General features: G+C 41.4%; 1 protein-coding gene across 10 annotated transcripts in view; it reads left to right on the plus strand.

Annotated features, from left to right (window-relative positions):
- SVOPL (SVOP like) overlaps positions 1–11,579 on the plus strand; it is a 74,261-nt gene extending 62,682 nt beyond the window's left edge. For 6 of the 10 annotated variants that reach the window (XM_059933268.1, XM_059933271.1, XM_059933270.1 and 3 more), the window contains one exon: positions 4,352–5,009. In XM_059933268.1, the coding sequence (XP_059789251.1) occupies positions 4,352–4,816 (465 nt within the window). In that variant the 3' untranslated portion in view covers positions 4,817–5,009. Of the gene's footprint in view, positions 1–4,351; positions 5,010–8,446; positions 8,561–10,871 lie in introns of those variants that run through there. The other 4 variants (XM_059933273.1, XM_059933274.1, XM_059933279.1 and 1 more) reach the window with 2 other exon arrangements.
- Positions 11,580–12,465: the final 886 nt, after the last annotated feature.

Genomic DNA, 12,465 nt, shown 5'->3' on the forward strand with positions numbered 1-12,465 from the left:
ATGGGTTTTCATTTGAGTCTCTTCGAGTTTTTCAGGTTTATCATTGTATCTGTCCTGTGATTTCAATCTATCCCTCCGTGTGGAATCCTTCTGGTCAGCATTTTAATGTTAAGATTCCATAGCTGACAAACTGTACTGTGAACTCCATTGACTCACTCTTTCCTCTTCTTTCCAGTCAAACTACGTAAAAGAGTTCTTCCTCCTCGCTGTCCTCATTTCCTTCCCCCCACTCACTCGTCCACCCGCTCCAACTGGCTGCAGCCTTCCTGACTCCAACAAAATGCTTGATAAGGTCTCTGTGAGCTCCACGTCTCTAAATCCAAATGTCGTTTTAACCCTCCCTTTTGCGGGACCTCTCCTTCACATACAGTTCTGATGGTCACGCCCTCGTGCTCTGTCCCCTTCCTACGGCATCGTCACCTTGCATTTTGTGGTCTTCCTCCTGCATCTTCCACTTCTCTTTCTCAATCTCTGTGTGGTACACCTTCCTCTACTCTTTCTTTATTATTGAGGATTCTTTATTTTTTTATACAGAAGGTTCTTATTAGTTATCTGTTTTATACAAATTAGTGTATGTATGTCAATCCCCATCTCCCAATTCATCCCCGCCCCCCCACTGAGGATTCTTATTGCTCAATATTAGATCCTCATCTTTTCATATTTTACTCTCCACTTAGGTGATTTCACCTATTTTTATGATTTTCATCACCAACTATATGCTCATGACTCCCATCTTTATATCTCTAGTCTAGGCCTTTCTTCTGAGCTGCGATTCATACATCCATTCACCTCCTCAACATTTCTGCTTGAATGTCTCAAACTCACCTTAAATTCACCACGTCCAATAGTAAAATCATGACATTTCTCCCCAAACCCACTCCTCTTCACAGTTTCCATCAGTGCATGGCATCACTACCCAACCTGGAACTGTCCTTTGCTGTTCCCTTCTCTCTCATCATCATAGCCAGTCCCCAAACCATGTGGATTTAACATCCTAATAATAGATGCTGAATCCTTAATCTTATCTCCTTTTCCACCACCAGCACCACTCTGGTTTGAACTACCATCACCTTTCCCTGGATGGCTAAGGTAGCGTCCTGCCTGGTCTCCTCTGTATGCCCTTACTCTCCTTCAACTCATTTTCCTCACTGCATCCGTGTGGATCTTACATTGTTCTTGTGCTTAAACTCTTTATAATCTTGCCCTTGCCATTCCTCAACAATAAAGACCAAAATCCTCAACATGTACTATGGGGCTGTAGTACATGAGTACAATGAGGCCCCCATCTTGTACTCTTACCTGCTTGTAAAATTTCAAACGCAGAAATGTGTAACTGAGAAAGGAATAATTTTCTGTAATGCTATCACCAGAGATAACCACCAGTGTATGCCTTAATGGTTTGGGGTATATTCTTCCAGATGCTTTTTTTTTTTTTTTAAGTTTAATTTATTTATTTATGGCTGTGTTGGGTCCTCGTTTCCGTGCGAGGGCTTTCTCTAGTTGCGGCTAGCGGGGGCCACTCTTCATCGCGGTGCGCGGGCCTCTCACTATCGCGGCCTCTCTTGTTGCAGAGCACAGGCTCCAGACGCGCAGGCTCAGTAGTTGTGGCTCACGGGCCTAGTTGCTCCGCGGCATGTGGGATCTTCCCAGACCAGGGCTCGAACCCGTGTCCCCTGCATTGGCAGGCAGATTCTCAACCACTGCGCCACCAGGGAAGCCCCTTCCAGATGCTTTTTTATGCATATATATTATGTTTCTCTTGGTATATCTGTTATTATCAGTAATATACCAGAGTTGTATGTGTGTATCTATAAACTTATTACATACATATTATACTAGAGGCTTGTAAATATGTAGATAGACTTACTTAATAAATGTCTACATCTATCTATATATCTACCTGTTATGGTCACCTGTAGAGACAGATGGAACTTCCCTCCACTCCTCCCCACCCCCCCAGAAAATTGGGGGTCAGATGTCAAGACTGATGTCACATACACACACCAAGAGGGTATGAAAGGTTTATTGTTTAATTACATAGCTGAGCTCTCTGGGTGGGAAGGGTAGCCCTCTCAGGCAGATCCAAAATGGCCTGAGAGAGCAGGCAAGGAGATTGGCTGGGGTTTTTCTTGCGGCCAGATTTGTGGGTTTCCATGCTAGGGCAGGGGCTTGTGTGGTTTGAATCTCCTGCCAGTACCAAAGGATGAAGCATCCAGGCTTTCTTATCAGTTTGTTCAGAAATTGGGGTACAAGGGGAAGAGGGAAGGGTGAGGCTTAAAGGCTGTCAGCAGTCATCAAGCGGAGTCAGACTCCTCTTTACACTATGTATCCACGTGTGTGTGCGTACACATGTGGACAGGCCCATGTTCAGACATACACATACGCAAACCTGTCCATCCATCCGTCTATCCACACACACCTACATATATATCTACATATTGCAACTGCCTTTTCTCATTAATAATCATTTTATGTTAGTGTGTGGAGATCAACCTCATTCTCTTATGTAGGTGCATAGATTTCCATTGTAGGGACGTGTATAATTAGATAGCCATTACCTTGTTGATGAAGTTGTTTCTAATGTTATTTCTCTCTGCTTTTACAAACAACGGGGCACTGAACATCATGCACAACTTTGTAACTGTGCAACTATGTTAGTCATTGAGCTCTCTTATGTTCCGCATACTGTGAAAACCCAGGTCCCAGATTCTTTGACGTGACATTCTAGTGGAGAATAGATGAGGGACAAACAGTTTGCTAACAGGTTCCATATGATTACTGATATAAACACATATAAAACAGGGGAAGGAGATGGTGATGGGAGTGGTCTGCTATATAGGGTGGTTAGGGAGGGCCTCTACAATAGGGCAGAGTCATGTGGGAATGACCACGGAGTATGTCTAAGGAAAAGCATTCTTTTTTTCTTATTTTATAAATTTATTTATTGTATTTATTTTATTTTTGGCTGCATTGGGTCTTCGTTGCTGCGTGCGGGCTTTCTCTAGTTGCAGCAAGCGGGGGCTACTCTTCATTGCGGTGTGCCGGCTTCTCATTGCGGTGCCTTCTCTCGTTGCGGAGCACGGGCTCTAGGCACGCGGGCTTTGGTAGTCGTGGCACGCGGGCTCAGTAGTTGTGACGCACTGGCCTAGTTGCTCTGCGGCATGTGGGGTCTTCCCAGACCAGGGCTGGAACCTGTGTCCCTTGCATGGCAGGCGGATTCCTAACCACTGCACCACCAGGGAAGCCCAGGAAAAGCATTCTTATGTAGAAAAAGCCTACTGGATAATTTTGAGGTCAAAGGGTGTACGTATTTTAAATTACAATGGATCTTTTTAAAAAATTTATATACTCCTTGATATATTAATATTAACACACTCTTTTTTTTATTAATTAATTTATTTGTTCTTACTTTTTGGGCTCTGTTGGGTCTTTGTTGCTGCACGCGGGCTTTCTCTAGTTGCGGCGAGCGGCGGCTACTCTTTGTTGCAGTGCGCGGGCTTCTCGTTGTCGTGGCTTCTCTTGTTGCAGAGCACAGGCTCTAGGCGCGGGATTCAGTAGTTGTGGCACAGGGGCTCAGTAGTTGTGGCTCACAGGCTATAGAGTGCAGACTCAGTAGTTGTGGCTCACTAGCTTAGTTGTTCTGCGGCATGTGGGATCTTCCCGGGCTAGGGATCGAACCCCTGTCCCCTGCATTGGCAGGCGGATTCCTAACCACTGCGCCAACAGGGAAGCCCTTAACACACTCTTAAACAAGCATCCCTGTTTCTTTCCATCATCACTAATAACCCATTTTTTAACCTTTTTTGATATGGTGGACAATAAATCATATCTCATCTTAATTTGTACTTTGTTATTAGTAAGGCTGAGCATCTTTCATCTGTTTATTATCCATTTGTATTTTTTTGGTAAACTGCTTATTTATGGGATTTGCTAAAATTTCTTCAGGCCATTAGCTATTTATTATTGTACTACAGATATTTTTTCATTGCTCATGGTTTGCCTTATGATGTTAATATCAAAGTTTTTGGCATGCAAAATATAAATTTTTTTGTAGTCAACTTACCAATTATTTTCACTTAAGGAGTTAGTGTTTTGGGTCATGCTTAATGGCCTTCATTAATCCATATTTCTAAAAATGTTTCTTAAACACTGAAAGTTCAAAGGCTTTCAATGTTTCATCTAAAACATTAAATTCTTTGATTTATTTACTTATGCTTAAGACCTGAGGTAAAGGTCCAGCTTTAAAAAGCAACAAAACAAACTGATTTAACGAGCCTGATTCAATAAAGCCAAGAGAGAGAACTGGGGAACCAGAGGTCTTCAAGCCTTTTCAGCACTTTTCTTTGGCCAGGCAGAGGAAGAGGCTGCCGAGATTACTAGGAAGCTGGAGAAACAGGAGAAGAAACACCTGAAGAAGGAAAAGAAAAGGCTGGCTGCGATTGCCCCGGCACCTTCAGAAAACAGCAGTAGGACCCTGGAAGAGTGTGAGGAGACAAGTGAAAGACCCAAAAAGAAGCAAAAGCAAAAGCCCCAGGAGGCTCCTCAGGAGAATGGAATGGAAGACCCATCTGTCTCCTTCTCCAAACCCCCAAAAAAGAAATCTTTTTCCGAGGAGGAGCTGGTTAGTAGTGATCTTGAGGAAACAGCTGGCAGTGGAAGTCTTAGCAAGAAGGAGAAATCTTTCCCCAAAGAGGAACCAGTTAGTGACCCTGAAGAGTCAGGAAACAAGAAGGTCCCCAGGCAAAAGAGGAAATTCTCTTCCAAGGAGGAGCCACTCAACAAGAGCAGCAGCTCCAAGAAAAAGAAAAAGCTCTGAAACCTTTCCCAGGAAAATTAGAATGGACATTTCCCTAGTAGGGCATAACTTGCAGACGTATTTCCCAAGCCACCCCCTATAGCTCAATAAAAACAAAAACAAAACAAAACAAGCAAACAAAGCAAGAAAACAGTGCTTAGCTGGTTGTTCCCAGGCCATTAATCATCCTTTTGTCTGGCTCCTCTCAGTTGATTTAACATGCCCCTATTATAAAACCAAATTTCCGTAAATTCTTGGATCCATTTTGTGACTCATTGTTTTACTGATCTATTTTGGCACTGATATCATATTGTTAATGATTGAAACTTTGTTTAGTGCCTCTTCGCCAAATAACCTCCCCAGATTCCCTCACCCGCACATGTTTTCAGAAGTGTCTTGATTTTTTTAGACATGTTAATGCTTTCAAATTAACTTTAGAATCAGTTTTTCCCCCCAGATTAACTCAAAAATACTACTGGGTTTTTGATTGAGAATCCATTAGAGTTACTACAGATTACTTTGAGAACCATTTTTTAAAACAATACTGCATTTTTCTAAGAACTAAACAAATTTATTCAATTTTTCATGTCCCTTAGTAGGGACATGAAAAATATCTTCATATATGTAATACATTTCTTAAGTTCATTCCTAAGTATTTTATTTTTGTTCCTATTTATCTGTGTCCAACAAAGTTAATATGCTGTAATTTTCATTCCATTCAATGTTATTTTTTATTTTTCTTGAGACTTCTTTGACCTGTGGATTGTTTAGAAGTGTTTGGAGATTTTCCTGTCATCTTTATTTCTAGCTTTGATAGCATTTGAGTCAGAGAAAACATTCTATAATTTCAATTCTTTTAAATCCTTTGAGGTTAATGTTATGGCCCAGAACGAGGTCTATCTTGGTGAATGTTCCACGGGCAGAAAAGAATGTGTATTCTGCTGTTGGTTGGGTGGGTGTTCTATAAATATGTGTCATAAAGTTCTATATCCTGCTGATTTTCTGTCTAGTAGTTTGTCAATTGAGAGAGGGGTATTGAAGTCTCCAACTATATGTAGATTTGTTTCTCCTTTGTTTTTTCTGAAAGAATGTAATTTGAAGCTCTTTGGTGTATAAACCTTTAGGAGTGTTTTCTTGTTGGACTGAACCTTTTATCTTTGTCCCTGGTCTGGGCTGATTTTTAGAAGTAGAGATTTACAGGTCTCTGTTTTTTGATACAGTGAATCTGGAGTGTGGCCTGCAAATATGCATTTTAACAAAATTCCCAGAAGATTTTCAGTGTTTTTGGTTTATTTGGTTTTTTTGGATATATACCCAGGAATGGAATTGCTGGGTCATATGGTAGTTCTCTTTTTAGTTTTCTGATAAATCTCCATACTGTTTTCCACAGTGGCTGCATTCTCGCCAACAGTGCACAAAGGTTCCCTTTTCTCCACATCCTCGCCAACATGTTATTTGTGTTCTTTTCGATTATAGTCATTCTGACAGGTGTGAGGTGATATCTCATTGTAGTTTTGATTTGCATTTCCCTGATTAGCGATGTTGAGTACCTGCTAACATGCAGATGTGCCTGTTAGCCATCTGCATTTCCTCTTTGGCTGGATGATTTTTATAATTAGGTATTACTCAGAGTTCTTGCTTATAAACAGTAGAAATTGACTTTGGTTAACTTAGGCAGAAAGGAATTTATTTTTTATTTTTTTAATTAATTTTATTTTTGGCCATGCTGTGCAGCATACAGGATCTTAGTTCCCTCACCAGGGATTGAACCTGCGCCCCGTGCAGTGGAAGTGCGGAGTCTTAACCACTGGACTGCCAGGGAAGTCCCAGAAAGGAATTTATTGAAAGAATATCCAGTAACACTGACTTGATTGCTAGAGTCCTGCTAGGAAGCAGAGCCCTAAACCCCTCTAGGGAAGCTGAAGAAATGAAGGAATTGCTCTCTCCCTGATCCTAGTTGGTAGAGCACAAAGTTTTATGACCTGAACTTAACCATCAGGCTCTCACACCATTTCAGACTTTGAATCTGGTGCAAAGAATATGAAGTAGAGCTAGTTTAGAATTCAGCCTGGTGGTGGTGAGAATTTTGGTGTCGAAACAGAAGTGGCAGTAATGGCAGAATCTAGACACATGCCTGTGGCATCATTTGGTCATGGTTCAGACTGCCTGGTCTCCTTTGGTTTCTACCCCTTTTCCCTTTTATCATCCTGGTTTCCCAAACTCCTGTTTGGCGAAAATTGTAACATATTTTATTTTGGGAGATAAAATCAGAAAATAATAACTATCACTTGCTAGGTCAACTACGAAATAGTAAATGTGGTTAATATCATGGGTTCTGTTTGCCTGACAAGTGGGATGATTTACTGTTTTAGAAGGCAAATAGGCGGACTTCCCTGGTGGTCCAGTGGTTAAGACTCTGCGCATCCAATGCAGGGGGTGTGGGTTCGATCCCTGGTTGGGGAACTAAGAGCCCACATGCTGTGTGGTGCAGACAAAAAAAAAAAAAAAAAAAAAAGGTCAAGTAGGCCTTATACACAGGATGGGCTCTCAAATTGTGTATCTTAGGGGAACCTTAGCGGTGGTGACAGCAGTAGGGACCCGTTATGTGTCAGGGATCTATCTGTGACTTTGGACAAGTAGTCACTTAGCCCTTCCTTACTCTAGGATTATCTGTAAAGTGGACGTTGGACTAGACCAAAGACTAGACTAGTGTCTAGGTCTCCAACCTGCAATATTCTGTGACTCTAGAGAGCCTTATTGTTCCTTAATCATTTCAGTTAACCATCCTTGTGAGATTAGTTGACAACTACCCTGTGCTTGGCTTTTTGCTAACTTTGGGCAAAGTCCTAGGGAAGCTGATGTGTGAGATGGAGTGTCTAAACCAGCGGTCCCCAACCTTTTTGGCACCAGGGACTGGTTGTGTGGAAGACAATTTTCCACGGATGGGGGTGTGGGTGGGGGAGATGCCTCAGGCGGTAATGCGAGCGATGGGGAGCGCAGATGAAGCTTCGCTCGCTTGCCCATCACTCACCTCCGGCTGTGCGGCCTGCTTCCTAACAGGCTGCAGACCGGTACCGGTCTGTGGCCCGGGGGTTGGGGACCCCTGGTCTAAACTAACCAGTATCAGGATGAGAATGGTGTCCATTTTTTCTACAGTAAGTTTTGATTGGTTGTGACCCATGAAGCATCATGAACACAGACATGTTATCATTTCAGAGACCATGAGATTACATCTGTTCCCAAAAGACTTGCTCCTGGTTCATCCCGTCAGAACTGAAGAGGGAAAGGAGACTTTTAGCAGAGGGGGTACTGTGGGAAAGGAGAGGGTTACAAGTTAAACAAGCTGAATTGGTATGGGAGAGGGGGTAGGAAAACAGGTAGCTCTCCCATCTTCCCCAGGTACTGGGTTGCTCTGGAGAAGCCTGAGGGGTGAATGCAGGGAGAAGTCTGACTTGGCCAGTGCATGTTAATGTCACTCGCAGCTCATGGAAGAGTCGCACAAAATTGTCAGGAATGCACAAGTTACAGAACGGCTGCAAAGCCCTTTGTTTATGTAGTTGGTGAAGTGAATTCTTATTTTCCCTTTAGCATAAAAATCAGTTTAAAAGTGACTGGGGCACAATCTATTTAGTCATTCCTTGTGCTTTGCAGGTTCTCATGAGTGCATCATTTCTGGGAGCCTTGTGTCTTTTCTCATCTGTCTGTGTTGTGTGTGCCATTTCTGCATTTACTCTCCCTATTGAGACCAAAGGACGGGCCCTACAGGTAAGTGATGCAGGACTCTCTTAAGCATTCTCAACTAACACCTTTTGACCAAAGGAAATAAGCTTGGAGTACGGAAATTCTTTTAAGCAGAGGATGATGCCCACGTCTGTGCTAACACAATGGTGCATCTGTTTAGCGGGTTCCAGTAGAAAAACTGGGTATCCAGCGTTCCTGCATATAACTTTGAGCAGCAAACCAATTATTCACTTCAAACCTTTCCTTCCTGTAAAAGTTGACTAACATGAATGATATTATTGACACCTCAGCTTTCTACCCTTCCCACTTTTCTATCTGTTTGTAAGCATTGCTGCAGCGCTAAATGTGGCCAGAGGATCAGAAACAGCTATTTGCATTGCCCTTGGGATCACAGGGTCATTACTGTTGGTCCAGCTACCTTTCCCCCAATTTTATCAGCTGCCTGTGGTAAGACTGGAGGCAAAAACTTCTGTGCTGGCCCAGTTGTCATCCAATACTAACAAACAGACACAAAGTGCATAAAAAAGGGTATCCCAAAAGTATAAGGTATGCTCCTGGGGGCAAAGTTGTATCAGAGATGGCCTCTCCTAGCCCCCTTAAGGTTGGCTCCATCTCAAAGTACAGCTGGTGGCTCTGTTGTTTCCCTGCCTTAAATGCAAAGCTTGTTGCTGGTATGCAAGGGTGTGTGTGTGCACACGCCCACATGGGAAAGGGGGAGAACAGTTGGGGTTAGCTGTACACGGTTGACCACTGAACAGCAGCGGGGTTAGGAGCACCAACCCTCCAGGCTGTCAAAAATGCCAGTATAACTTATAGTCAGCCTTTGGTATCCAGTTATTCGCATCTGTGGATTCAACCAACCACGGATCGTGGATTGTATAGTACTAGAGTATTTACAATTGGAAAAAAAATCCATGTAAACGTGGACCTGCACAATTCAAACCCACGTTATTCAAGGGTTAACTGTAGTCTGATCTGAGCTGCCACATCTAAATGGGACTGTGAAGTCATCGTGCTTCTTTGGCTGAACGTGGCTTGCCTTCTCTCCCATATCCTATTTATAGTGAACCATGGACATTTGTTAATGTCTGTGAGTAGTTGGAAGGTATTTTTGAGTAAAGGCGGTGGGGGGTGGGGGGTGGGAACAAAACCAAAAAAAACCCGATTTACACCAGTCTTAATGTTTTTTGCTTGCCCTAGATCCAAAATGTGTTATTCCATTTTCCCCCAACTTTTAATCTTTAAGGTAATACTCATTTTAATCACAGATTAGATAACCTGCTATATAATTATAAATTTAGGGCTTTGTTTAGATTCCTTACTTGGAAATGTGACCCATTCATTGAATACCTGAAGCCAGGGATTGAATTAGGTGATTCAAATGATTCCTTTTAATCTTAAATGAAAGGATTGTCACATGCTTCAAACAGATGAGGAAACTAAGGCAAAGGAAAGTTGAGTAACTCGTATAAAGGAACACACTACATACCGTCGGACTGGAATTTAAATTAGATTGCAAAATTAAGTGATGCTAAATCTTATGCTAATTTTCTGTGGTGGTGGCTTTTTTTTAAAGTAGTAACAATACATATAAAATGAAACCTGGCTCATCTCACATGCTTTATGGATTTCCAATTCAAGCCCTAATCACTTATGAAGACCATTCCCTCTTCTGTTGACTGGGACTTGGTTTTAGGAGTGTAGTGAAATTATTTTGCATGTATGTTTACAAGACATTAATCAGTCCCTACCACTTTAACACGCGGATACAATAAATACAACTGTATGGGCATGTAGCCCTTGATGGCTCTGCCACACAATGGCTATATGTCTTTGGGCAAATCTTAAAAGGTGTCTGTGTGTATCTCAGTGTTGTGAGCACTTAACATATGAAACTTTCTGGTGACTGATACAATAAAACTTCTAGAAATATTTAAAACATGCCAAAAAATTTAACTTCCAACAGCACAGACAGCATCCCTAATAATTTGGATGAACCAACCTGGTCAATAGTTTAATAGTAGTAATTCCACTTTAAAATGACTCTAAAAAGCTCTTTTATTTTGATGAACCCGGTAAATAATCAAAAAACTCTTGAAAGAAGTATTTATAATGTGACTTTTTTCCTGAATGATGTCTGTATTGCACTAGAATAACTGAATTATAAAGGTAGTATTGCACTGTCAGGTACACAAAGGTAAATGTTAGCCCCTTAATTCCTTATAAGTGTATTAAAGAACCTTCTATTACTAGTTTTTAGTGCCAGATAGTTGAATATGGAGAAGACTTTAAAAAAAATTAAATGTATTATCTAATAAATTACTTCTTTTCCCAGCAACTTAATATAGACCTGAAAACCTGTGTCTACCAAAGAAGAAAAATATATTTTCATCTTCACGAAGAGCTGTGGCACATTTAAAAACAAACACCTGGCTTGGGACTTGCCTGGTGGAACAGTGGTAAGAAGCCACCTGCCAATGCAGGGGACATGAGTTCAAGCCCTGGTCCGGGAAGATCCCACATGCCATGGAGCAACTAAGCCCCTGTGCCACAACTACTGAGCCTGTGCTCTAGAGCCTGTGAGCCACAACTACTGAAGCCTGTGCACCTACAGCCCGTGCTCCGCAACAAGAGAAGTCACCGCAATGAGAAGCCCGTGCACCGCAATGAAGAGTAGCCCCCGCTCGCTGCAGCTAGAGAAAGCCCGTGCACAGCAATGAAGACCCAACACAGCCAAAAATAAATAAATAAAATTTATAAAAATATAAATTAAAAAAATAAAAACACCTGATTTAATTTCAGTACACTACTTGGTAGTTAAGAAATTGATTATGTATTTTTGAAAAATAAGACACATGAGAATGCAGTAGGTTAGCTGTATATATTGTCTCAGGGAAGAGATCAATAGAGGACTTTTATAAAATATGTAAGTTGGCAAAGTGTACCTAGGAGGGATGGGTAGGGGGAAGGTGGCTTTCCTTCCTTGGTGTCAAGTCTGTTCATGTTTATATGAATATGTAATAAATATCAGACAAAACATATACTTGATATTCTCCCATGAGGTTTATAGCAAAAATTGGACTGAAATTTTGTATCTAAGACTTGAATTTGAGGTGGTATCATTAAGCCTTTCAAAACAAATAGAAGTCATCCAACCTGGAAGAAATGGACAAACTCTTAGAAAAGCACAACCTTCCAAGACTGAACCAGGAAGAAATAGAAAATATAAACAGGCCAATCACAAGCACTGAAATTGAAACTGTGATTAAAAATCTTCCAACAAACAAAAGCCCAGGACCAGATGGCTTCACAGGTGAATTCTATCAAACATTTAGAGAAGAGCTAACACCTATCTTTCTCAATCTCTTCCAAAATATAGCAGAGGGAGGAACACTCCCAAACTCATTCTAGGAGGCCACCATCACCCTGATACCAAAACCAGACAAAGGTGTCACAAAAAAAACTACAGGCCAATATCACTGATGAACATAGATGCAAAAATCCTCAACAAAATACTAGCAAACAGGATCCAACAGCACATTAAAAGGATCATACAACATGATCAACTGGGGTTTATCCCAGGAATGTAAGGATTAAATATATGCAAATCAATCAATGTGATACACCATATTAACAAATTAAAGGAGAAAAACCATATGATCATCTCAATAGATGCAGAAAAGGCCTTCGACAAAATTCAACACCCATTTATGATAAAAACCCTCCAGAAAGTAGGCATAGACGGAACTTACCTCAACATAATAAAGCCCATATATGACAAACTCAGAGCCATCATCGTTCTCAATGGTGAAAAACTGAAACCATTTCCACTAAGATCAGGAACAAGACAAGGTTGCCCACTCTCACCAGTATTATTCAACATTGTTTTGGAAGTTTTAGCAATCAGAGAAGAAAAAGAAATAAAAGGA

This window comes from Balaenoptera ricei, chromosome 9 (assembly GCF_028023285.1).
Source record: "Balaenoptera ricei isolate mBalRic1 chromosome 9, mBalRic1.hap2, whole genome shotgun sequence".
Lineage (NCBI taxonomy): Eukaryota > Metazoa > Chordata > Mammalia > Artiodactyla > Balaenopteridae > Balaenoptera > Balaenoptera ricei.